The 27,653-nt window shown below is 43.1% G+C and overlaps 1 protein-coding gene across 2 annotated transcripts in view; it reads right to left on the bottom strand.

Moving 5' to 3' along the window:
• Positions 1–1,098: 1,098 nt before the first annotated feature.
• zfpm1 (zinc finger protein, FOG family member 1) overlaps positions 1,099–27,653 on the bottom strand; it is a 100,603-nt gene continuing 74,048 nt past the window's right edge. Inside the window, exons 4-10 of one of the 2 annotated variants that reach the window (XM_086109681.1) lie at positions 23,628–23,764; positions 8,511–8,613; positions 8,061–8,306; positions 7,441–7,674; positions 7,106–7,348; positions 3,743–6,226; positions 1,099–3,651 (exon numbers count right to left, since the gene is read on the bottom strand). In XM_086109681.1, coding sequence (XP_085965807.1) covers positions 3,590–3,651; positions 3,743–6,226; positions 7,106–7,348; positions 7,441–7,674; positions 8,061–8,306; positions 8,511–8,613; positions 23,628–23,764 — 3,509 coding nt within the window. In that variant the 3' untranslated portion in view covers positions 1,099–3,589. Of the gene's footprint in view, positions 6,227–7,105; positions 7,349–7,440; positions 7,675–8,060; positions 8,307–8,510; positions 8,614–23,627; positions 23,765–27,653 lie in introns of both variants that reach the window. The other variant, XM_086109680.1, reaches the window with a different exon arrangement.

Below are 27,653 nucleotides of genomic sequence, written 5' to 3'. Positions count from 1 at the left end.
GCATATGGCCATTAAAAGAAAAATACTCCTATGCAGTGCGACCACTTCAATTTTACTTTTCAAAATCATCTTTTTTCTTTTGATTAGCATTTTTTGGGGGGAATAAAGTACCTGTAGTAGCTTCAGGTCACAGATTTATACATTTCTACAGTTTTCTCATTGCATAACATTTTCAAAGTTTATTGTGCTCAACCTAAGAGTGAATTCTTTTATTAGACAGAACCAAATCAAACCTTCACGGTCTCTTAATAGTTTCTACAGGGAGGCTAAAATAGGGGGAATAATGTTTCCATCCCTCCTCTGTACCACTTGTCCTAATTAGGGTCGCGGGTAACAGGAGCCAATCCATCGCAGCGCACAAACATCGATAATTTCGACTCTTCAAATGACCTACTAAGAATGTTTTGTGGATGTGGAGGGAAACCGCAGTACGCAGGAAAAGAAAAAACAAAACCCCACGAAAACATACAGACTGCAGAGATGCTAGCCACTATTCCACCATACTGCCGGGAATCATGCATATTTCACAACTATTGATTGGTTTATTCATGGCATATTGTCTTCCCGTTTGTTTTTTCTATACTGTAAAGTATATCTTTGCTAAACAATATTTCCAAGACAAGAAGTAAATTTAAGCCTTGCCAGAGATTGCAATAGCTCAGTTATGGAAATGAGTTAAATACGTAATGAGATGCCATTAAGCCGTATCTCCCCAAATTAATGCATTTCTGCCACACGTGTACCGGAAGGATTCAGGTGAAAAAGCATAGGACACCAAATCATTTGTAAAAATAAGCAATATTGATAAAAGCTGTTTTTGTCTGTGTGTTTCTTTGCATTGATTTAAAAGCAATCAACGATCTTAGAGCCACCACTCTTCCAGAGACGATCTTCCATACATGTGCTTTTAAAAGGAAGGCTGATGAGTCATTCAAGGTCTCGTCACGAGCCAGCATCAAGGAAGCTACGTAGCAGTGACTAAGCATATGTATGTTTCAAACTTAAAATCTCCCATTTGGGCTCATCATGGAAAGTGCGTATAGAAGCTGACATCACAACAAAGTACATCGCTATAATGAGTCTCAAAAGTTGTTGTTGTTGTTTCTTTTTTTATTTCCCATGCATAGATTGGACAAGCTTGTAGTGGAAATGAAATATATGAAAATAAAAAATAGAGGTTTTGACATTCATTGTGGCGTTCTACATTTGAGGAAAAATAGAGTGGGAGGGTCCTTCATAATACAACAAGAATTAATCTTTTATTTTGATAGGGAAAAGTGCTGTATAGAATAAATATAGTTGAAGGAAAAAAAATCCCTAAAATAACACATTTCAAACAACACAGTGCAACAAAATGTGAAGAAGGCCAATAAAATGAAATGAAATTCCAGCACTCCACAATCTGATTCTGACTATGACTCAGCTCTCTCCCAGTAACTGTAGACTATTTTAGTGTAATGCATCAAGGTTTTAAAAAAAAAATCGATTTGAAGTTTTTGGGGGGATTTGTACATTTGTATTTGGTATTTGAAATCAAATGTGTCCGATGAAATGCAGCAGAGCAGAAAGATCACAATTAGGTTCCAGTTTTAGTCTCAGTCCAACATGGCACATGGCCTACCAATGACAACATTGTGTAACACTTTTCACAAATACGGGTTTGAGTTCATAAAATTAAGAGAAAGCACAGCACCTGGAAAATACCTGAAAGTGGCAAAATCATCAGCCTCGTATTTCGATTTAAAAAAATGGTTGTTTTCCCATGAGGCTGTTTCAATGTGTCCATGGAATTAAGTGAGTGGCAACCAACTGAGCTCGATGTACCTCATGGAATATTTAGGTCTGGATTTATTCAGTACTAAAATAAGGCTGATTCATTTTGTCTGATTAGTACAACTTTACTTAAAGATGAAAAGAAATGTAGGGACTTTTTGTTGTCATAGTTTATTATTATTATGATTAAAAAAAAATTATTGTAGGAAAACTGGCTTTCAGACACCTCTCACACATCCAATACAAAAGAGTCATGTTGGTCAAAAATGCTTGCGGGATGGATCAAATCCAACTGTACTGACATTTTTAATTAGAATTATATCTTGGATCCGATGAAATGAAATGAAACGAAATGAAAACGGGCCTTCGATATCTGCACTGCAACGGCAATAGCTTGCGACTGCGCTGCTGCGCGTGTATGAAAAATGACAAATAAAACGAAAGTGTCACATGGACTCTCACCCAACAAATTATTATATAATGATATGCTTCCTGTAGTGCACGGGGTGCTGTAATGTGACTTGACGATTCCTTTGCCCAAGAGAAACAATCACTATAATGAAAAACATTTTAGAATTGGGTGGGTTGATGTCTATCACTTCATATTACACAGAAAAAAAAAGTAAGAGCGTGAGCTCTTAAAGGTCAAAAGATGCCAGGAAATAAAGCGAGAATGAAATTAGAGATGTTATATCGCGTAAGGTTTGGAAGGTGACTTCATTGCCATCACAGTACATAAGCAGCTGTGTCCGAAATATACTCTTTTTTTTTTGAAGCGATGAGTGACAACTGGATGAAGTTGTGCTGCTCATCCACAAATGGACTAATCAAATTAAATTTGACTGTCACCATCAGACAGATTATAAAGCCAAAAAAATGTTTACATGATCAGAAAATTCAGTGTAGTCCCAGGGAGAAGACATTAGATATCTACACAAAAACACTTCAACACACCGAGAGCCACACAGTTCCTTCTAACAGCATGAAAATTAAGCAAAAACAAAAATACTCTTACACAATAACTAGGTAGCTTTGTGTTGTCATGAGATCAGTGAGGACAAGAAGATAAATATTTCACATTTGTCTCTCCTTTGCATCTGAAGAGGAAAAAAACGCTTGCATGAAGGGAAAAAAAATGTTAATTTTGAAATATCCTTCGCTAATTAGTAACATTTCAGACCACATAGTTTTCTCTTTTATTTTCTTTACAAAAAAATGCCGTAGCTTCTTCGAGTAAGCATAAAAGGGCCAGTGTTGAAACCTAATGCATTATAGAATTCTTTTTTTAGACATATGCACAGATATGAAAAACATTACGTGATCAAGTCTTTTCCATCCAAGAGGTTATTCCTCTGTTTACAACATGAAAAGACTGGAGATTTGGGAAAATCGGCATCATCGTTTATCAACTGTTAGAATCTAATATCTGCTCAGTTCGACAAAGCCAGAACGAGGCTCTTCACACAGAACCTTTTAACGTCCCACAATGCAAAATATTGAGAAGTGGTTGCTGTTTCATTTGGGATGAGAAAGTGACCCAAGGGACGAGACACACTTTAGTGTGCAGGTAGACACGTGCGTAGAACGCCTCTCAGCTCGCAGTTTTGCGACCCGTGGGAGAGGAATAATCAGTGAGTAACATCACTGGCAAATTCTGCTCGGGAGCAAATACGCATCAGGCCCTGTTCGTTGAGTGACAGCCATTCTTTGCGACTTTGCAACTTTGGCACCTGCCTGCGAGAACTGACTGACTGCAGAAAAGGGTGCACGGGGAGCTTCTTGGAGCTGAGCGAGGCGTCGCATCTACTCAATCGGATTAACGGAGGGAAGGAGAGAGAGGATGATGTGAATCGCTCGGCTCACTTGACATGCTCAGCACTGTGGGAGGAACAGTAGTATTTTTTATGCGCTATGAATGTAGAGAGGCTGCTGAACTTGATATTGCACAGCCTACAGAAGCGAGAGTTACCGTTCTGGACCGGGGAGATGGCGGGGGGTTTCGGACTGGAGGTTGGGGCAGGCGGCGGTGCAGGGAGGCCAATGGAGGCAACGGTTGCTGAAGTCTTGTCTGGAGGCAGGGAGATGCCCACTGTTTCTCTTCGGTGGTCAGGCACAGGTGACAAAGTCAGAGGGGGAGCCCTTGACGGGGAAACGGGTTGAGGCGAACTCGCTGATGAGGATCCGCCTTCAGCTGACGGGCTGCCATTTAGCAGAGGGGAGGACGGAGAATTGGTGTCGCTCCTTGCCTGCCCATTCATACTATCTCTGGGAATGCGAGGGACCAATTTGGACGGGCCGATTTGGCTACGGGAGGTGGTGGCTGGGACTCCATCTCTCGGACTAAGGCTTGGGCTGGGACTAACTATGCTGCCTGGCTGGGGTTGAGCCTCTTGGGGTGACTGAATAGATACAACCAGGCCGTGGACAGTCTTGAAGTGCTCCATGAGGTCACATGTGATGGGCTTGTTAGGACAATATGGACAGAGCATCTGGGAAGAAGCCGTGCTAACGCCTTTGGCACCTGCTCCTGGGGTGGCCGCATGTGTGCTTGTCGCATCAGGGGGAGATGTGGCATCGGAGGCAGTTAAGGCGGAGGTATGAGGACTGGTTGGTGAGCCTTGCAGCTGGGTCATCCAATCTGCGGGAAGAACTTTAGCTTCCATGGGCCGAAGAAGATCTTGGCGCTCCTGGTGAGACTTGCTCTTTGGAGAGGTAGAAACGGATCTTTTTAGCCTGTGGAGCTGAAAGGTATGCTGTTGGAGGGTGGTGGCGGGGCAATAGTAGGTTTTATGAGCCAAGTAATTCTCAATGCTATTGAAGCTGATACTGCAGGCGGTGCACTTATGGTAGTCATTGAGCGGCAAGGCAGAAAGAATACCGCTGGCGCCATGATGAGGAACTTCGTGGAGGCGGGGCCTCTTGCTCAGATCAATCGGACCATCGCCTTCGGGGCTGGAGCTGCCTGCGGCATGAGGAGAACCCTCTTGCTTCACCGCCAAGCCAAGTACAGAAGGAGACGGAGCAGAAGCGGCAGCGGCGGCAGTGGCGGCGGCAACCGCCGCCGCCGCCAAGGCTTCTGTCCGCGCCATATGAATTTCATACATCTTCTTCCTTTTGCGTGTACGAATGGGCTGAGGTTGAAAGGCTGATGTGGCGGTCGCCTTTGCCATGTGTGTGACTCGTTGATTGGACGGGTCGTGACGCGATGCACAGTAGAAGCGCTTGTGAACAGTGTAGTTTTCGTGGCGGCTGAAGCGAATGTTGCAGGCCTCGCAAAAGGTTCTGTTGGGATCATCATCCAGGTCTTCAGCTGACCCGCTGGCAGGACTCTGGCTACCTTCACTGGCTCGCCCTCCTCGACTGCCTGTACCCTCACCTTCAGAAGAGGATGATATTCCATCCCGGCCCGCAGGAGTTTCGGTCTTCACCGACACCCTCTTGGACTCCGCTGCTCCCCTATCTGCAGCAAGTTCGGACTCAGAGGGAGAGGCGGAGGCCGCTCTGCTCATTGCTCCATCATAAGGAGACGCTGACGAATCTTGCGCCTTGCTGGAGGGCAAAGTGGGTGGGGAAGTATCTCTTGCTGATCCGGGGCCTGAAGCTGTGGTTGCACCTTCCCCGTGGTGCCTACTTGAGCAGTAAAGCTTCTTGTGTGCATAGAAATTGTTTATATTGTTGAATGTGATGTCACACTCAAAGCAGGTTGCTCCTTTTAGAGGCGGAGTTGCTGTGGCCGTTGGTGCAGTTGTTGCAGAGGGGAAGAAGGGGGCTGCGTTACTCTGGGGAATTGTCTGGCCCTGCTTCAGACGGCTATGAACCATCTCAGACATTTTAGCCAGGATCTCGGAGGCCTGGGGCAAAATGGCTGTTTCAGGGTTAAACATGTACTGAGGCAAAAACATTGACCCGCCGGGGAAAACGGAGCCAGCACCACCTATATGACTTGGGCTACAACCAGGCGTGGGACTCGTTGGTTCTGCTTTTACTGCTGTGGTGGCAGGACTCTTTGGCGAATTTGTTGTCTGACAAATGGAGTTGGGGGTTTGCTTCTCCTTTGTGTTCTCCGCTTTCTGGTCAGCCTCCTCACCATCGTCCTGAACGTCCATCTGATGTTCTTCTGTCTCAGATTCTGAAGGAGGCTCTTCTTTGATTTTTAGAGTGCTGGTTTGGGCATCGGGAGGACTGCAGCCACGTGGAGTCGCAGAGCCCCCGTTAGCACCCGGGCTGGAGGAATCCGACTGTGGCACGCAGCCTTGGGGCTCACCCTCCGGTGTAGCCGGCTGCAGCTGGTCGACAGATGACGGGGTACTTTGACGAGGGGTGGGACTCCTTTCAGCGGGGACTCTCACTTCTAGGTGGGTTCGGACATGCTGCTGCAACTGCGAAGGAGAATCAGAGTTGTGGCCGCAGACTTGACACTTCAGCACCACACCAGAGTCTCCTGGGCTGAGAACTGACAAAGAAAAAATACGTCAAGTCAGTCGCGCCTGTCTGGCAAGAACACATGTTGCATTTCATTTCATTTCAAATGTAAAACAAAACCAAGAGGTCGACATAAAACCGTTTTAAATTCCAACTTTCACTTGCCTGCCACAGACAGCGGAAACTGGCATGTAACGTACACACACAAGCCTTGACTACCCGCTTTATGAATTATTATGCATCAAGAAGGAGTGGGCCTAAATTTCCTTCAGTGATTACGATGAAAATTAACAACAACATTCTCTCTGATTGCTCTGAACTCCTGCATTGACAGCGTTGCTGTATTGAGCAGAAGAACACCAGCGAGAATGTCTGCATGCATGTGTGGAGAGTGCCGCTGCTGGTTATAAAGAAATAGTCCACGCTTTATTTTATTACAGCTGCCTAGGATTTTCCAAATTAAAGAGACAATCCAAGACTTTGCTGTGTATAGGTGAAACGCTTCTGTTAGGTCTTCCTTAAAGACCCCCTGGAAAGTTTGGCTATGCTCCTCATTAGTCTCCTGACCGAAGAGCTGTAGTAGTTTTGCAACTTCTTGTTGCAGGACTGTTAATGGTCTCTCATTAACAGTGCCCCAAAATAAAGACACCTTTTTTCACTCAAGTTCAGAGGTCTTCGCCTGGATAATTATAAACAGAGATGTTGCAAATCGCTATTGCTAAACCAACTGTTGCTTTGACTTGGACACAATGGAGAGGTTTGCCATGGTTTTTACTCAACAACAGAAAATGGAATGATCAATTCTTGCAAAGCTTGAAATGTCTTCATAGATCCGAGTTAGTCAGAATGGAAACCAATAAATCCTTTGACATTACATCTGACACGATTTTCCAATGACTGTGTGACTCACCAGTGGACAAGGGCAACTTGGGAAGGCCAGGCCCTGGAGAGTAGACCTCACTGCGAGATCCAGGCTGGCAAACCATGTGGCTCGTCACCAAATGGCTGTACAGAATATCCCTTGTAGTCGAGACAAAGCCACAGCCATGGCACACCCCTTTCAAAGTGTCAGTGTGGACCTTCAAATGGCGCTCACAGTTTGCTTTAGTGGTGAAGGCAGACAGACAGATGAGACAGACAAATGGACGCTCACCTGTGGGAAGAACAGCAAAGTGAAATCAGTCAAGGAAACAAAACTGTTGCTGTGATTAAAAGCGTCGAGTACACGGTGCATCTTGTTCTCACCGCTATGTGTACGCATGTGAATCTCCAGTGAACTTGCGCTCGGGCAGCTCTTGTTACACTGAGGAAAGGGGCAGATGCGCTCATTGGGATAGGACTCTTTAGGTTTGTCTTGTGGGGGTGACGAGGCCGCAGCCGGCTGTTTCTGTCGGCTGGCACAGTAGTACATGAGGTGGGCTTGCAGGTTCCTTTCACTTCTGTACCAAATCCCACAGTCTTTGCATGGGAAAATGTCCTCTAATCACAGACAGCACAACATACGTCCCATTGAGTTCATCCAAGATGTACAAACAGAATTTAAGAGCCTTTGTACCTTTTGGAATGTTGCATTACTCGCAGTAGTCATCTAAGTTAATTTTTATCAAGTTAAGTTTAGCTACAAATGCATCATGCATCAGCCATAGACAATGCGGCACTCTGTTAAACTAAGGGTCAGAGCTGATACTTGCTGCTGAAGACTCACATTGCCCTCATGTGGCTAAAAAGAATATCACTACAGGTACCTGTTAAAATATTCCCATTACAGAATGTGTAATATTAGAACGGGATCAAAACTCTGAACGAGGTGGCGCTCTATTGATTGCAATGCCTAATTATATTCATGGCATTAAAACAACACTTACTATTGACGACAGCTGTAGCCAAGATTGCAGCCATGCCTGCTTGCTGTGGGAGGAGCTGGATGTCCGTGTGGAGCGCTGCAGGATACAGTGGCTCCTCTTTGACCACAGATGTTTTTGGGGTGACAATGGTGAGAAGAGGTGAAGCCCTGGCGACAGGGGAGGAGGGTTTTGGAGGAAGCAGCGGCGTGGCCAGGAGTCTTTCTGCCTCAGGAATGTCTCTGGTCAACTTACAGAATAACTCTTCACCTGAAAACACACAGGGCCAGGACACATGATTACATAACTGTCATCTCTTCCCATTTTAACTTCGTTTAAGGTTCACGAATTGCGTCTACGTATGGCTAGACCTCACATTATTGTTCTGTTAGTATGTGACATGCAGTGCAGCTCTTCAGGCAAAAATAACCATCTGACATGTGTCAACAGCAATATCTCTGTTGTAAAACTCACCTTGGCTGGAGATGGTACAGTTGGCCTCTGATGGGTTCGTGGTCAAAGCAAGACAGGTTATCCAACAATCTGGATCATCACATACCAAGGTCCAACTGGGATTCTACATACAAACAGATGCACAGCAGAATATATGACCATGAAGGCACACATCTCCCTAATTTCAATGCACATATAGCCAGTATTTGATAATGTCGAATCAACGACCAAATAAACAGAAAATGGATGCATGTCAGGTAGGACATCGTCCCAAAACCATGAATCATTTGTCGTATTTTCAAGACTACAAACCTCTACTTTTCTCTCTCCCATGTCCTGAGCCCTACGGATTTTAATTCTGACGCTGTTTAGTTCTTAATTTTAACTTCAAACCATTATATAATCCCCTATATTCTCGTCACAACTGACCAATGAAACTGTCCATGTCCGCCCTCATACTGAATATTCATCAGCCATCTTTGGTTATGGTGCACATGCAGGCTGCCTAAAATGTGGAAATTTGCATGTATAGCAGTACCAGGGCTGTGTAGAAGTGAATATAAATGCTATAGCTGTTCAATAGTAGGGTGAAAAATCAGCAACTTGAATTGATTTTAATGAGCATAGGGCACGAGTGCCATAAATACAGCCATCCAAGCAGTGTGACCGCGTCCATCTCTGTTGTTCGTCTGTTGACTGACTCCTACCGACGGCAGGCGCTAATGGCTAGCCATGGAAGGCAGCATTTCTGGACATGGAGCGACATCCCGGATAGGCAGCCATCGGCAAGTGCTCTTCCAGAGCCTTGCGTTTTTTGTTGTTTTTTGTTGTTTTTGTCTCTTTTTGTCACATGGTGTTGTTGTTACGTCGTGTGGACCTGATGTGGACTTTTTTCAGCATTTTTGGCCATGGTATTCATCAAAGAAGAAGAATCTGTGCTTGGTGGTTGCGTACCAGCACCGATTTCTTGATTGGGAGGAATGTCGGCGCCATTTGACTGTCGTTGCTGGACATCCTCGGGGCGCTTGCGTCTTGCGCCTGAAGTAGGCAGTATTTTCACAGCCCCGCTTTGTTCAGCGAAAAGGTCAGTGCTGATGGACAGTCTGCGGCTGGATGGATGCATGGATTGAGGAGCCGCCGATGAGAAGAAAAGAGCATCAGCGCAGAGCGCCGATGCGTATGTGGAACTGGGAGTCGCGGCTTGGAATTGAAGCGGACTTACATGGGACAGGAGAAGAGAGCCAATCTCTCTTTTTCGTTAATGGATGCTACAGCTTCTTGTTGCTTTGTTCTTGGTTTTACTGTTTGGTGCTTTCTACCGCCTTTATTACCGATTTGTCTTACTGTTTATTGTGCATGTTAAATTGATCCATGTACAGCACTTTGTATGCAGCGATGGCTGTTTGAAAGTGCTCTATAAATACACTTGACTTGACTTGACTTTCAAGCTTAGCTCGTAGCAGACGTGTGCACATTGCAGCATGATGCCTTTGATCCACTGGTGAAAAGGACACTTTGATTCGCTCCTCTTTCATCTATAACTGCCTCAGACAACAAAGTGTATGCAGGAAAGTGGTGAAGAGTGCACGATTGTCTGTGTCTCATGTGTTGTTTTGGATTATTTTGTCATTTTTTTGTGAACTTTTCTTTTGATAGCGGCGTGGACACCCGCAGCGGCTCCTCTTGTTTTATGTTGAGAGGGAAGAAATTTGATCTGTGCTGTATGTTTCACATAGAGTACATTTGACAATAAAGTTTATCCAGTCCAATCCAATCCAATCCAATCCCTTGCGTCTCTCAAAAACGTAACAAACAGATTTCCAAATGCTGCACTGCTGCCCGATGAAGCTCGTCTGCGAATTGGCTTCGTGTGAAAACAAGTGTGACTAAGAAAGGTTCTGGGACCCCACTGTGTAATTCACCTGCGTTTGGCATGGTTTGGGGTGGGGGGTGGGGGGGTGTCTACCTGTGCTTAATGTAAATAAAAGTTTTGAAAGTCAATCTGTATGACCTCATTCTTTGCAAATATTCCATGTTATAACGTGGCGACACACAGCTATTTATACGTTTTTGTGGCTAAATTTAGCTGGTGCGGTTTTTAATTAGGTGTCTTTTCTCGTCTGAAAATTATGATGGTCAAATTGAGGAATTTTGAAAATCAATGAACAGAGACTTGGAGTTAATGAAAAAATGTTGAGAGATGCTGAGAAACAAACTGTCAGATACAAATGACATGACTGATTCCAGTCAGTGGTGCCACCAGGGATTTGGGGCTCATTAAAAAAAACAAAAAACAAAAAAATTGCGCTTTGGGGTTAACCCGCCACCAATTGAAAATACTGTTTTCAAGTGCCCCGTTCAGGAATGGGCTCTTAGAATCATCATCACTTTCTCTGATTCTTATGGCTACATTGGAACTGATGCAGATTCGTCAAGTACACTCGTCATTCATTCATAAATAGCAGACATGGTGGCACATGCAGTCACTTTTAATAGCCAGTCGGGGGTAGCATTGCTTCAATGTTACGTCATAGAAAATGGCAGGGAATTTTATTTTCAAGCACATTTTCATCAAAGAGAAATTCCAAGTGGAAACAATGACAATACTTTTTAAAATTAAAAAACGGGTACGGAAAGGCTTTTTAGATTAGAAAACAGTTTTCCCTGAATGCAAATAATACAGCAGCACTACATGTGATTACTTATGTTTTATGCATTAGATAGATATCATTTCGAAGTAATCAGTACAATACCACATTCAAATGCTTCATGGCATGAGTGAAAATATCAACTCTTTGTAATGTGAGAATGTTTATTTGTCTGAAATGTTGCAGAAGAGGCCAAGATTATCAAGTTTGTTCAGGCATAAGCCCTGATATGAAAGTCTCGCATACATGTACACTTGTGACTAAAAAACAACAAGGTGAACTGAAACACCTGACAAAGATGGAAATTATGCGTGGGGTTGTGTGGGATGGAAAGAAGAGTGGGAAGAGAGGAAGAAGCTTCTCATGCCGTTCTCCAGCAGAGATCGAGGCCGAGCGTATTGTATTTCACGGGGAATTTAAGCTGATGGGACGATACGACTGCTTTTGTTTTAATTTGTAACCCAATGCTGGAGCCATCTGAGTCGTAAGTACTTCTAATTTGTTTCAGACTAATTCATCATGACCACGACTTTGGAATGCATTACGAAAGGGCAATTGGGAGATCTGAGGAGCACGCCGGCTGAAAACACAAACACACATCCGTACGTGTGCAAAAAAGCAACAACACCGTCTTCGAAGAATCTTAAATCAAAAAGTTAAAATCTCAAAGGGATGATGTTTAGCATTGTACATGTAGCTTATCAGTCTTGGCCAGGTGGAACTTTGGCCACGCCGCAGCAAATTGATTTTATCATTTCATCTGTGGTAAAACTGTAACAGTTACAAACTAAACATACAGCTAGTGTGTTCCGTCAACAAAATAAGACACAGGGCTAACTGTAAGACTGTAAACATTTGTAACACGGTTAACATGTTACGCGGGGAGCTACAGACACACAGACATTGCTTCACAGTAAGATAATGAGAATTACAGGCGAAGGGTCAGATCATACTTTGTGAGCGCGTGTGTAATTAACGGGGCCGAGAGAGATGTGAAGCAGTTAAGGAGAACGGAGAGGCCATCGTACGGTTTAAAAAGCCTTTTCACCTAACTTGTTCTGTTGCCCGTCCCGCTCAATCAATGGCCTCACATGAAAAGCATTGTTGGAATGTCATTATTGAAACTCTTTTGTATGAAGATTCAGGTTAGGATTTTCCAAAAACAAAACATGGCTGGCAAAAGTTTTCAGTTTTTAAAGCCAATAAGAACAACCAATGATATAAAAAAACAAACAAACACTTGTCGAACTTCCATAACAGTTGTGAAAGAAAAAGTGGTCATGTTCTCTTATGGACTTATAAAATCCTTCATGGCTTAAGGCCTATTACAGCCCAAAGTCGACCAAAGAACTGTTAACATAACGAGCATGTTTTACGCCATCATTCCAGTGAGTGGGCCACTTGTTGGAGCGTCACTTTGCCGGCTATTCCACAATGCAGTGTGTTGCATCACGTAGTACTGAGTTCACCCTGCGTGCGTGTGTGCGCGTGTTCGTCAAGGATGACGAGTGGACTTCGCCATGCTTTTTTTTGAATTTGAAAAAGCTCTGTTGTAGAGTTAGCTGCCGGTATTCATCCATGTTCTCAACACCACACTGCTTCCGCACGTCACCTCGCAATGTAGGATCACCGTACCACACCCCCACACCCACTCACACAGTGTGCGATCATTTGATTTATCACAATTGAAGTCATTCACTCGTAAATATTTTTTAATCCAAAAAAGAAAACATTCAAAATGTATTCTTACGTTTTGGCATTAAATTAGTTAATATACAGGTACTTAAGTACTGAATCTGTACTGTAGCACGCACTGTCAAAAACTAGCTCCCATGGGAGTCCAAAACAAGTTTTCGCCATACAGATAAATAATTGATGATAAAGGCCTTTTTACAGGGAGACCCCACAAAGTTAGGACCACCCAGGTCATGGGCACAGAAGTAGGATTATAAGATTTACTTGATCACATGATCGGAAATCAGGGCCAATGATGTGATTTTCAGATGATCGATATCATTGAAAAAGAACGGCTTTTTAAATGTTCTGAATTTCCAAAGTAAGAATAAAATATTTCGGTTTTTGACTTCATTTGAACCACTGCTGACTTACAGCCACCCAAAAAAGGCATCATTTTGGGATTCCTTTGTTCAAAATAAATAAATAAATACGATAATGGAATGAAAACGGAATTATTTTTCTTCATTGCACTGCATTGCAGAGGTATTGGATCAAGACTCAGTATGGGCAGATACTCAAAATCCAGTCATTTGGACAAAAAAAGTGGTCGGGACATCTCTATATGCTTCAAACAATTGCTCATATGACAAGCCACGTCGTACCTTTAAATGTGTTGAATGCGCATATTTCAATGATCGTTTCAAATCGGGAATTGTGGTCTCGGACTTTAAGAATTGCTGTTCTGTACTGATGATTCTTGAATAGAAACTTTGAAAGTCATCACCTCATTTTCCATGACCACAAAGAAGTCATCCAAACACAACCGCAATAAAAACAGCAACGTATAATCCAGTCAATCTTTTCAAAGGAGTTTGGCCGAGCTCTGCCTTGAAGAGCTCGACTTCGCAATGATACAAATCTAAATCAAGGCATCAACAGCAGTCAGTCTTGATCATGTGGACTCAATTGTGATTATGGAATGATGTCTCAGTTGTGAGATATTATCATCTGATGCCCGGACGTCTGAGACTAAATGACAGTTTATATGTGGAGTTGGGCAGATACTCCTAAACAGTCTGCCCCCCGAATCTAATAGAGGCCTAAACTATTTCTATACTGACAACTGAAATGCAAGATGATTGAAGACTTGATCCTGGAGGATATATGCTGCGTATATTGTTTGTTAATATCGCATGCCAGCCATATTTCAGTTATTAGTTCATTAGATAATGATCAATAAATCCACAGAGATGAAGATGTATTCAACAGCAAGACATTTTCTTGGCTGTCATATGAAGCGCCAATGCAGCCGTCCACCTATCTATCAGTCAGGCGTCTCCGCTACAGCTCCATCTCTTGGTGGAGAGCGCCGCCTTAAGCCCCATCAGCCGGAGGAGAGTCTTTGAGCCGCAGTCTAAGCCCGGACCCTGGTCCCCTCATGAATATTAACTAGCCTTGAGCCTGGCTTTAATCTGCCTGATCCTCGCACTGCTGCTGCTGAGACGATAGCGAATCTAATTATTTGGTCTGATATTAACGCCCCGCTCCCAACAGCCCCACCACACGCACACGTACACACACACACACACACACATGCATACACAACGCGCTCACTCGCCAAAAGCATGTCTTCGCTGTTATGGCTGTAACATTCAAATGTGCGCGCCGACGTAAACACACACGGACTGAACTCTAAGCCACCTTCTCTTGCTAAAGTCAATTCATGCATCACATTTGTAAGCACACTCAAGCTCGCACGTCTCTCCACCAACCCCCGTCACCTCCAGCACAGCCTACGACGCACTCTCCTTATCAGGCCTCAAAACACCCTCCTCCTTCGCTGATAAAACTTGAATGCAAATGATGCCAGGCTGATTTCATTTCTTCATTTTCTTCCTCCATTCTCTTGTTCACTATCAGAATGCCTCCTTGCTCTCTATCCCTCTCCTCGCTCAATCTGTATGAAACTGGCATATGACGGAAATGGGGATGAGAACTTTCCTTGAATTAAACCGAAGAGCCTCCTACTTCTCACACTGGCATGCGACGTGTGCACTCACCTCAATTATTGTCAAAACAGGAGGTATTTAAAAGATGGAACTTTGAGCGCTTGGCGGCTTTCGCGCAATTATTTGGAGCGATTCATTTATTTTCTGTAACTCAGTAATATCTTGGTTTGGCCTTTCCCGCGAACACTTCCAATTCCATCATTTCAAACTTGATTTTGCGCTTTTGGGGCTCTCACAGCTTTTTCATGTTGAAAACCATCAGACCCACTCAAAGCACAAAACTCTCTTTTATATACAGCAGTCTCCATCATTTTTACACCTGTTGCAAGCGCAATCTGTTAGCGCAAACAAGTAATTTAGCACTCGCTCTTTAGGATCCTAGAAAATCAGACCTCGAAGGGTTGCAGTTATACTCTGCAGCCTCTCTGAAATTCTCAATATTCAAAGACTTTGTCATAATCTTTATCAAGAACTACTCATCAGGTTTCCTGAATCCAAAATTGTATCGCACGGGTTCACAAAAAATAGCAGATGGCTATATGTACATTATGTCACAAAGCTTTATGCTTTCCATAAAACGGGGTCATTGAGCAACATTTAGACAGATGCAGTGTGTTGAATACATACATGAAGAAGACTTTTCAAATAGTGATTACATTTGACTGGAGTGGACTTGAATCGGGCCAGGTTTGACCACTGTTATGACAAGCATTATCAACAACACCAACAAAAAAATCCAGTCAGCAAAAAAGAAAGAAAAAAAAAAGCTCCTGCTATGTTGAATGACACGGTTCCAGACTAATTTGTTTTCACTTGGAGGAATTTTAAGGATGCACCTAGAAAATTTGGCTGTGCACACTGTAAGTGGACTTGCAAAGTTCACTATACTCATTTTCACTATAATGCTGATAAATGGGCTAGAGTGGTGGTTGGCAACATGCGGCTCCAGAGCCGCATGTGGCTCTTTAGCGCCATCTGGTGGCTCCCTGGAGCTTGATAAAAAATGTTTGAAAATGGAAAAAGATTTTGATAGTAGGCTAATATCGCTCAAATAGATATAGATACATGTTGCAGCTCCGAAAAAGGAGAGCTGTGGTGTTTTGTTTTTAACGTACACTTTATTTATGCTTTTAACAGTCTCGACAAACACAGACACGTCTGCGTCCGCCTCCGTGCCTTCACTCTTCTCGTTCGACTCGAGAGGCGTTCAAAGACAGCCTCAGAAAAACGGAAATTAATGATCACTTCACTGACACTAAGAAAAGCGAAAACAATGCACCAAAACAAAACAAAACAAAAAAAATCACGCGAGGAAATTACAAAATAAATTCTATGGGGGCGTTTGTGAATACACAACTAAGGAATGAATAACACAAACAATTCTGAGACAGTCCAGTCTCCTACATACATACAGCATGTGTTTCCTTCATTGTAAGTTTTATAGAAGGCTTTTATTTTTTTGCGGCTCCAGACATATTTGTTTTTTGTTTTTTTTGTCCTATATGACTCTTTCAACATTTTGGGTTGCCGACCCCTGGGATAGAGTGTAGAAAAAAAAGTTTACATCAAATTTAGTGGTCACACAGACACAAGAAGATGACAAATTTACTTGCGATGTCCCAAATGTTAGGAGCATAATGCCACCATTAAGGGGCAGTATGGAGGTAACTGAAAGGTAACTTTTACTTCTGTGATTATTCTTTCAAGTTACGCCCAGTTGCAGTTTGTCTATTTGCTTGCAATGTGATATATTTCCTCGGGTCGCCCATATTTCGAAAAAAATAGATCTAAGAACTAATTGACTTTCTGTTACACACCTGAAGTGTGGGACGCAATTTCATTTGAAACGCTTCATGACTTTAGTAGTTGAACAATTTCATCTATTTTGAAATTCTTACTCATATTGCTTATTTCTATCTGGTACTCCACTGGTCCCCCACGACAACAAACAAACAAGAACCGTATATGTTAAATCAATTGGCAACTCATTTCTCCAAAGGTGCAGGTGAGTGGGCAAAGGTACAGTGTGTGTGTGTGTGTGTGTGTGTGATTGAGTGCGTGGGGATGATTTGTGGTATTTCTGGCATAGACTCCAGCTCACCCGACCTGAACAGGATAACGGGTCGAAAAATAATCAATAAATGGAAAAAGTTGGGCTTGAAATACCGCCTCCCTATTGGCTTTGCTTTCCTTTTGAAATTTAAGCCTGACAGAAAAAAAATTCTATCAAAATAATATTCCAACCCGGAGGTAGTTGTATTCCCAGCCTTATCATTTTGAAGCATTTGGAGCTCCTGTAGCTGGGAATCCTACTCCTCTTCTGACCTTTTCAACCATTGTTCATTCATTCACCCCTTCACAAAACCAATCACTCAATCGTCCGATTTGCCCACTTCCTCTCATCTCCCCATTCAACTGTCTCTCCGACGACACCCTCTTCCACGCACACACTCTTTCCCCCCCCCCCCCCCCCAATTCGCTTCCTCTCTCAAAGTTCCATTACTCCCCTTCTGTCCACCAGCCTCGTCATCTCCACCATAGCACTCTCTCCTCGATCTCTCTTTTTTTCTCCTCTTCCATCTCTTACTACAGCGAATAGTCTCTTTGCCCATCCAGGGGGTCACCGGGGGGTACTCACTGTCCCAAACAAAGAGGTCACTGTGTGAATCCTCCAAAAATGCAAAGAAGAAAATGAAGGCAGATAAAAATCGGAAACCTACTCCCGCTTGTCCCATACACATCCCCACTCTGAGGCTTATTCCTGCTCGCAGCAACGTGCAAGTTGAATGTCAGAAATGTCAGAGCTTCTTGAACAGAGGAGCTTCAGAATGATGCTCTCGCAGGGGCATGAACGCATACCTCCATCGGGAAAAAAATAAAATCAGAGTCAAGTTTGATTGAATGCGTGCTAATGACATGTAAAAATATAAATGTGGAATACTGACATCTGGACTTTTGACAAGAGATTGGAAAAGGAAGTGGGCTCCTGAACAGCCAAAGATGAGGTTCAGAGATAGAAAATGAAGGAGCACTTGCCTTCCTCCTCCACCAGGCAGGAGATGATGCAGGTGACAGTGAGATGCAGATATCAGTCGGTCATTGCGCCAATCTGTTTCATCTTCCTCTTTTGCACTTACATCACATTCCTCCCAACATTCCTTCTCTCGCTGTACCTCTCGCAGATTTGGTTCCAGGTGATAGAATTTCCTCGCTTTCTCTTTATTATTTCAATTTAACATCAGAAGCCAACAATCTGAGGTTGTTTGTCCTTGGGAAAAGTACAAAGCAGCACATCCTTTACTGTAATGTGTTAATGCTCGCCGAGTTTCTTTGACCCGCGAGCCGAAAAAGCGAACATCACAATTTGGTGTTCATTAGGTAAAAGTATGAACATACCATTGAGGGAAGGAAGCAAGGATCAAACTTGCAAAATCAAGTGTGCTCGATACGCGGCGTGCCCGTTTCTTGCGGTTTTGTTGCTTCCAAGAATCTAACTGGTGTATTTCTTCTGGGGGGCATCACGGAAGATGCCTCACCGTAAACATCGATTTATCATCTTATGAAGGAGCATCATTTTAATTAACATTCTAATTTGATGGGCGGAGGAGACAGACAGCGAGAGAGGAAAAACTGCTGATGAGTCCAGATAAATGCAAAGATGGAAATCAAGACATAAACAAATTGGCTTTGGATGAAGGAAAAAAAAAGAGAGAGAGAAAGGAGGCCGCTCTTGGGAGGATAAGGAGGTGATCACCTTCACTCGTCCTTCCAGAAGAGGAAGTGATGATGGAGAAGCGGCGGGATGACGAAAGTGGAGGAGTTCGAGAGACGCAGAGATAGAGAGTGGGAAGCGACTACCCCAAAAGTGTTTGAAAAGCCGTGGGTGGCGCGCCTTATCGCCCAAGTTCTCCTGGAGAGATTATTGGGGGATTAGTGCGAACGCTTGTTTCTAAAACATGATGAAAAGACGTTTGCGCGTGATAACGTTTTGAACTCCACTACTCTTCTAGGATCGTGCCTTGAGGCTCCCTTTTCCAAGAAAGACAGCGCCGGGGTTTGGTGAGACTCTGGGAAGCGCTGAAGGAGAGAGAACAATCGGAATGATGTTGTACACGGGCGTTTGTGCACGTCGCCTTTGGACGTCCGTCAACTGGAGAACGAACGGATGAATTTCTGGGAAGATTCCTGCATCATCCCCGTTCTTCAACTCTGAGGCCAATTGCCAACAAAGATGAAACTTTGGTCCAATGACACGCATCTGTACTATCAGTTAATTAAAGCAGGATCCAATCAAATAAGGGACGATTTTATCTCAGATTAGTGATAGATGACCCCATCTGTGATCAGCTCACTGTGGGGTTGCCATGGGAGTCCTGCCGAGGAGGACCCGGTTGCTCACTCAACCAAAAATTGGAGGAATCGGCAGCCATGTGATCAGTCGATCAGTAAACATTATCATGGCCCTGTTCTAAACTGCGGCGGCCATATCAGCTGGAATATGTTTAACTAGATAAATGGCTTCACGCCTTTTTCTCCAGAGATGCAAACGGGAGGGTTTCCATACGACACAGGCCAGTTAACACGTTGCTAATCTAATGAAGGAGATCTGTTTCTCACCACTGACAAGCTCGCTGCTACCCACATGATAAACAAGCACATATAGCGGTTGCACACGCCAACACCCGCACACAGCAGCAAATCCAGAATATATGTTTACATTCATTTAGATAAGAAATAAGTCTTATGTATCGCTGTGCAGCATCTGCACTTGAACTTAAATAGGTTGCTACACACACCAAATTCTTTCCGTCCAGGTAGTGTTGCTAAGTAGACCTCCTACTAAATTGATAGCTTATCTTGCTGGGCCAAATACGAAGCATATTTGTTGAGGGATAAGTTGAGAGAGGAAGAGCGATGCCAGAAGGGCCATCGCGGGCCGGGCTGTGCCAATCCCTTCTAGAAATGGGGGGCAAGGCCTGCAGGTTTAACTGACGACTAAGGAAGATAGGTAAAATGTGATAAATATAATTTTTTTAAAAAAGTGACACGGCAAAAAAAAAAAAAAAAAAAAGTTTCAGATTATAATACGAGAGGTTAGTGAAAGCAATTACTAAACAGGAGGATGTGGCACAATACAGCTGCATCTGCAAAGTATGAATATTGAGCCACATGGAAAATCTTGTACTGTATAAGCGAAAAACAAATTCAAGACTACCGTATTGGCCCGAATATAAGACGGCCCTGATTATAAGACGACCCCCTCTTTTTCAAGACTCAAGTTTGAAAAAAGACTTTTTGAACACCAAATTAATTTTTATACAGAAAATAATGAGAGTACATCTGAAACAAATGATTATAACAATATATTTGAGAGAAAAAGCATGTTATATTGCCTCATTCAAATCTTAATATCTGAACATTTAAAGATGTAGTTGTAGTTGTAGTTGTAGGACACTAGTGAAGTCCCTGGAAAAGATGCCTTGTTGGTATGACAGGGTCACGGAAAATCCCATCTGAGGAAGTGGCATGTGCGTTTTTAGCATTTTGACGGCTCACGTGTCCATACTATCCTACATAAACAGCAACGGTGGGAGGAGAGAGATTCGCATTTTCAAGACGGAAATAGTCACTATTTTGAGTTTGTGTCATCTAAAAACAAAAATATGAAGGTTTGTTGCATACTACGTGCTGTTGACAGTGCGTCTTCTCCCTTCAATAACACGACGTCAAAGCAAAACCAAGCCATGGATCTCAGCGCAGTGTGCAATCAAGGCCACTCAATTGTGTGACTGCACGTGGTCCCCAAATTTAATTGTTTCATTTATAAACAATGATCATTATAATGATGAGTTTTGCCACGACAACACAATATACAGTAATCCTTAAATATGTAAAGTAAAAAAAATGTTATTCAAAAATGTATATATGTTAAGTGATATATTAAAACCAAGCAGCCCAAGAGAAATTCAGATAAAAGACTCATTATTTGTTTAAAATAAAAGTAATTAGGAAACGTCAAAAATGTGTCTTTATTTTATTGAAAAAAAATCGTAACTGTCACTTCCATTTCAGTGGTCATTTTTTTTTGTTGAGCAGGGTTGTCGGTGTCTGCTGAATGTAACTATTGAAGTCACTTCTAATTTCACTCAGTTCCTTTTAAAACCAATGAATCAGAATCAGTTTTTCAAGAAAATTGGCAACATTGCTCCGCTGTCATTCAAGTTCAGTCTCAGTGTTTTATTACTTTCCCGCGCTACTATTAAAAGTCATTTACTGATTTATTTGTATTTTATTCTTTTTAGAATTGTATGATGTTACGTTAGCATGGCTTGTCTAGTTACTCGATGTTTTATGATGCAAACAGACTCTCAGCATTGAGTTGATTACTTCCATTATTCCCACAGGAGGAAAACTATCAAGACAATTCAGTCGCAAAAAACATTACGAACAACTTTCGACTTCCACTATAATCAACTGTCTGAAAGATTGTAATTTCTCAGTTTGCTTTACATGGGCACATCTCTCTTTTTCCAGGATAGCCCTGACCCCTGCTGACCCTCGGAGGGATGGAGGGAAAGTCAGAGGAGGGGGAGGATATAGAGTGAAGGGGAGAAACAGGAGGAATGTGAGATTACGACGGCTATCTCCTATAGATACTGAAGAGCCGACTCCTCCCTCCTTCAGTCCACTTGGTAGCACGTGAGGAGATGAGGAGGGAAAGGGAGCAGAAGATGAGGTCGAGGAGAGAGCACTAGTATTCAGGATGAGTGCTAAATACTGATCATATGAATACGAGCCTTCAAGGACAGTCTTCAGGACAAACCGGACGGTACGGACAAAGGAAGGCAGAAGAACAAAAAGATGATGGGTGATCAAGCGGGCGCCGGCTTAGCCGACTGCACTGGTGTGTGTGAACACGCACGCTTTATCTGTCAGCTCCCTGCTAATAAACAAAATCTTAGAAATGAGAGCCTATCAAACAGAAATCAATCACTGGGGTTTGCTGTCCAGGAGGATGGCGCCACACGGAGATAAAAGTCAGGCGGATGTCTGGGGAAGGAAGGGAGGAGAGGTAAATGACCGGCTTAACTAGAGGAAGCCTCAGTCAAAAAATGAACCAGGCACAACCTGAGTGACCAGTTGGTATTGAGCATGATCCTCTGGGAGAACGTGGAACAGCGAGCACCCCGTACCAGGAAGCCTCGCCCCGCATCAGCATCATATGATTAGACGGACTAGCGCATGATGCAAAATGACGGACTCTGATAGGGCTCCATCCGGTCCCACGCACACGCATGAGCGCACACAGACAGACGCATGCACGCACAAATGTCAATCATCCGTTTTCATTTCTAGTCAGTCAAACAATCAATGCAAGAAAATCTCTGTTCTCGTCCGGGCATTTGACCCCTGACCTTTCACCTTTCAAATTAAAACCGCACCTCTTCTACTTCAGCTTCGTGTCGGTCTACAACAACAACGAGCGTGTGTTTCGGAAAACAACCACTTTGTAATTCTGGCCCAACGACAGATGTCATATTCAGAGCGTGAGGAACGGGCTGACAAAAAAAGCAGACGCTCATACTCTCACCCAGCAAAGTGCGGATTTTAAACACAACACCAACTTATACGGGATTGTCTCATTTTATAGCTCAACAAAAAGCTTCTGGCTATACAGTATCATAAAATAAATACATAATTAATCACCCAGCCCTGCTCTCATTTATTGCAGATGTACAGTATGTCTAAACGCTTTCGCTACAACTACTCCTACTACTAAATTAATCATTAATCATCTTGTTGTATGTTGTCTTGAGAAGGAAGGAAGAAATTTCATCTGTGCTGTATGTTGCACATTTGACAATAAAGTTGTACTTGACTTGATTAGCACTCGTGAGGTCATCATTGTTCCACTAACTTGTTTAAATCTGCAAAATAGAGCGTTAAACCGTTTGGCAGTCAATCTGGAATCCAACCTAAGATTTAAAAGAAACTATGCTTCAAAAGTCAAACCAAAAAGGAAAAAGCAGCTAGGCATCAAATGATCTCCGCGCCTCCATTTCCAAGTTCAATGTCATGCGTTAAGGCGTACACACAAAGACAATCTTGTTGCTGTTTTTGTCCTGATTTTCCCCCTTCCCGACTAAGGACGTCAAACGCTTATCATATGTCTTGTAAGGTTGTCCTAAAAGTTGATCCTTTTGTCTGAAGTGTGTTTTGTTTTCTCTACATCCCTCGCCGTCGACCTGAGACTAGTCCGCAAGCTACCGGGCGATCGACGGATTGGGCCCCCTGGTGTAGCCAATCCAAAAATCAACCTGACTGACGATTAAAGAAGCAGCGGTAAGTAACACAAAATAGGTTTTATCTGACGTTTTTGGAAACACTTGGCCAAGCTTCTGTTTTTCTTCATTTTCGAGAGGTCATGTGTGATCAGGTGGACATCGGTGATGGAAGAAAAGCTTTGTGTGTGTGGAGGTCTGTGTTGAGATTACACAAAACTGTTAAATGTTTGATTTTCCATCTTTGTGTGTGCGATCTGTCACAGATTAAAATATGTTGTAAACGGCTTTATTTCAACATCTTTGGTTTTTGTTTTTACACTGTAGCTTTTGACAAGGGTATTATTGACTTGAGACAAACGTTACTAGCAATTCAAACCACACTTCAACATAATTTCAACCTGCAGAGTATTGCAAGGTTTTATGGGAAAACGTTGGGTCCCTGCACCTAATTCCTCTCCTTTTGTTTCGTATATTTTCGTTTCACATGAATCCTATAAGAATTTTGGTTAGAGTCCTCACCCCTGATGCTGCCCCATCATCTGCGCTGGCATCTGACTGGAGGCTTCCAGGGTAGGGTCCCCAAACTGTGTCCGCGTGGAGGTCCCGGCGAGCGACAACCTTTCTGCCGTTGCCTTCTTCATTAAAATCCAGCTCATCTGTCAAGGGATTAGAAGAATATCAGTATTACATTCAGCACCAAATATTCTTGTGTCTCAGTAAGGAAATAATACACATTATGACCATATTTAGAGATATTTAATAGCATTAGCCTTGTGTTTTGCTTTCAGGTATTGCCATGTTAAGTGCAACTTTTAATCCAGTCAGTACATTCTTGTGGTTAGTATTAATGATCACATTTATTGGGAAATGAATCCTTTGAACATCAAATCTGTCCGTTGTTAAATTATTGGAAAGATTCCCATCACATTAACTCAGGAGCATGTGAGGGCTTTCAGAAAACATTTGACCTGAACTTGACCTGAACCCTTGCAACACTAACAGCAGTGCACCGAAACAAACAGTCCATGGCTCATCAGCAGGGGGCGTTTGATATGAGCTGAGCCGTTTCACTTCTGGCTCAGTTCAGCAGCTTCTTTTTGTGTATTTCCTCTACGTGATAACTAGAAGGATGGCAGTGACAGCTGCGGTCAGAGCCCAGTGCATCCCAGACAGATAGTGGGCTGTGGGAGTGGTCTGCACTTTCGAGACGTTCCAGCAGATCTGAGGATTTGTGACGAGCCAGTCGCGAGCTGGCTATGGTTGGACTGGATGACCACTGCTGAGTCTGAGGGTTGAAAATCTGTTGAAAATCTCAGTCATTATAGTCATCCACGTCACCCGGATAAAAACAGATCCCAATTTGGCCAAACCTCTTCTTATTTCGCCATTTTCATCCATGGTTCAGGAGACTGTTTCAGGGGGTCGGTCTAAAGTGTTGGGCCTGATAAGACTGTTTGTCTAACACTCTCCATGTCAAAACACTCATCTATCTTCTCTGTATCTATCCCCACCAGAGAACAACGGACAGACGCTGATAACATGTCTTTCCCACAGTTGGTGGGGGTGGAGGTAGAGGTGTCGGTGTGGGGAAGGGAGGGGGGAAGATTTATGAGGAGGTGCAGAAAGCAAGGTTTGAGAAGGAAAGTTAGGTTGCAGTGCATTAAATGCTACGCTAATTACACACAGCAGTGGTCAAATCATCTTTGAATGATCACGTTCATTTCTCTTCTGTTGACACTGAAAACTAAACACTGACACTACATTTGTATGTACTATGAAAATCAAGCGCCTGAAATTGTAAATCAGAATCAGAATCAGAATCAGAATCATCTTTATTGGCCAAGTATGTAGAACACAAGGAATTTGTCTCCGGTATAACACGCTGCATTAGTATCATCGTAAACAACAAATCATTGAACCATTTTAGAGTAACCAGTAGCAGTATTTGTAGTACAAGAAGAGTGACTACGTCAGTGACTGTTTAAGGAGTTAATGGCTAGAGGGAAGAAGCTGTTTAAGTGTCTACTGGATTTGGTGCGCATGGATCTGTCGCGTCTGCCTGAGGGGAGTAGCTGGAAAAGGTGGTGGGCAGGGTGCGGGGGATCCAGGAGGATTTTCCGTGCCCTTGTCTTGATTCTTGCAGTGTGCAAGTCCTCAAGAGTGGGTAGGGCAGTGCCAACGATTTTTTCCGCCGTCCTAACTGTCCGTTGAAGTCGGATTTTGTCCTTTTTTGTGGCGGCCCCAAACCAAACCGTGATGGAAGAACACAGGATTGATTCGATGACTGCCGTGTAGAACTGTCGTAGCACCTCCTGTGGCAGGCCATGCTTCCTCAGCAGCCTCAGGAAGTACATCCTCTGCCGGGCCCTTAAACCAGTAAAACTGTCAACTTCACCCGACGTGCCAGTCAGGGTCAGGACTGGGAGCAGTTCGACTTTTTGTTCGGTCACCCTGTTGCACATCACAACATGGCGCTGACACTTTAGTGCTTACATTAGTGCTGGCAGGATGTTTAGTTCTTCCATCTTGAAGACAAATTAAAACAACTTGTAGGCAAATTTGGGTCATGTCAGCATCAGATAATTGTTCCAGGTCAAAAGCCCGCCCAAAATGACTTGTTAGTCAGTCGTTAGATTGACTGCTGGCATCAGTGCTTGAAGGCCAATGTCCGTCCAGTCTCTCTCCAATATTCCCGTGGACTTCTCTTTGGCCGCTGCGACCCTTCTTATCGCAGCAACCCATCGGTGCCCAGCCTGCATTTGTGTTATTGGCTGATCCTCACCACACGGGAGTCTTATCAACCTGACCAGCGCCGTTCACCCTTATTGTGAAATAGTGCAAAGATTTGACCTTAGTGAGCCAACACAGTTATCAATTTATAAACAAGCCTGACAACAGCGTTAGCTCGTCATTTATCAAGACCGAATACACACGATCACATTTGCTTCCATGGTCCGTGGAACAATATCTTCCCGTGTCATCATATCCACAGGTGACTCAAACTAGCCAAATAATTGTCTGGTGTGCAAAAGGCCAATGTTCATATACGTTTGTTTCTCTTAGTATGCAGATGCAGTGCTGAAATGATTAGAGACACTGAAATCCACTTTTAAAAAATGGCTACAATTTTAAACATCATGATTAAATGAGTGGAATCTCAAAAGTCATACTGATGAAGCAACCACACAGCTACAGAAGTGTTGAAAATGTAAACTTTAAATGATGCCTACCGACAGACAGACAGACAAGACTTCCTTATTCCAGCAATATCTATAAAAATAAAACTAGCTGACACAATTGCTTTGCAAACACCATCAATGTTGGCCACGCGTCATCAAAAATGATTAACATCTCTTTGTGCTGAAATGTTCATGTTCATGTCAACTTTATTGTCAAATGTGCTACATGTGCAAGGTACAGCACAGATGAAATGTGTCAGGAGAGAGAGGAGCCGCTGCGGGTGCCCGTGCCACCATCAAAAGAAAAGTTAACATAAAATGACAAATAATACAATACAACACAACACATAAGACACAGACAGTCGTGCAATCTTAACCAAGGAAAAAAAAAATCAATGTTGTCTCTGCCTTTTTCCACCCCCTCCATCCAACCCAGTGCACAGTCTCACAGACCCCCAGACTTTACTAACCAATCAGAGGAGGAGGAAAAAACACAAAGTTAAAATCCATTCACTTCTTGAAAAATTGCCACTCAACAGTTGACAAATGAAACGAATATGTTGCTGACAAAAGGAATGAAAAAATGTGTGCATATTAACACTTAACATACCAACCTTATCGACACTTATTAATTATTTCTCCAATTCAATTGCCTCAAGAACCAGTAAATGTGCCATAAGGCATGTTTTCTATTTTGGTATATTTTCAACAATAATATGCTACATGACCCCTCAACTCCCGTTACTTTATAAGTTAAATTTTGACAGCGGTAAGAAGAGGAAAACAGAAAATAATGAACACGGTGCAACATGACCAGTCAATTCCATTCAACCCAATGATACATTTCTATTTGTTCGTAGCTGCACGCATTGGCTGCAACAAAGCCCAACAAAAGACTGCAAACTTGCAGAATAATTTTCTGTATTTCATGTGAATGAATGATTGTAATTTTTCAGCTAACGAGAACACAAGGCAATACATAGTGTATAAATAAATGCAAATGATGGAATCAAGTGGGTTAATTAAAGGAACTCTGTCAGGGTGGTGCGCTTTATAAAAGCCTTACTTTCGGATGGTTATAACAACTTCACTAATTACTACCTCTTGTTAATCTCAACAGGTTTACTGTACGTACTCGCTGGGTTACCATGAGGCCTACAACAATCTTAATCCCTTTTAATTACCCCCCTTGCTCGCCATAGACCTGAGCAATAGCCTGACAGGCCTTATCAATATGACTGCATGCTACTCTCACTGCACTGTATGATACTATCCCCGTAAACGGTACACAAATTGTGAGTGTGCGTGTGTGTGCATCTCACACACCTTTTCTCTGTCAGTGCTTGATGACCCATTCAAAAAAAAC

Source organism: Hippocampus guttulatus, chromosome 4, assembly GCF_054856545.1.
Source record: "Hippocampus guttulatus isolate MCC_2025c chromosome 4, RoL_Hgut_1.0, whole genome shotgun sequence".
NCBI lineage: Eukaryota > Metazoa > Chordata > Actinopteri > Syngnathiformes > Syngnathidae > Hippocampus > Hippocampus guttulatus.
The sequence above is the reverse complement of the archived record's forward strand: the minus strand, read 5'-3'. Positions and strand labels throughout refer to the sequence as shown.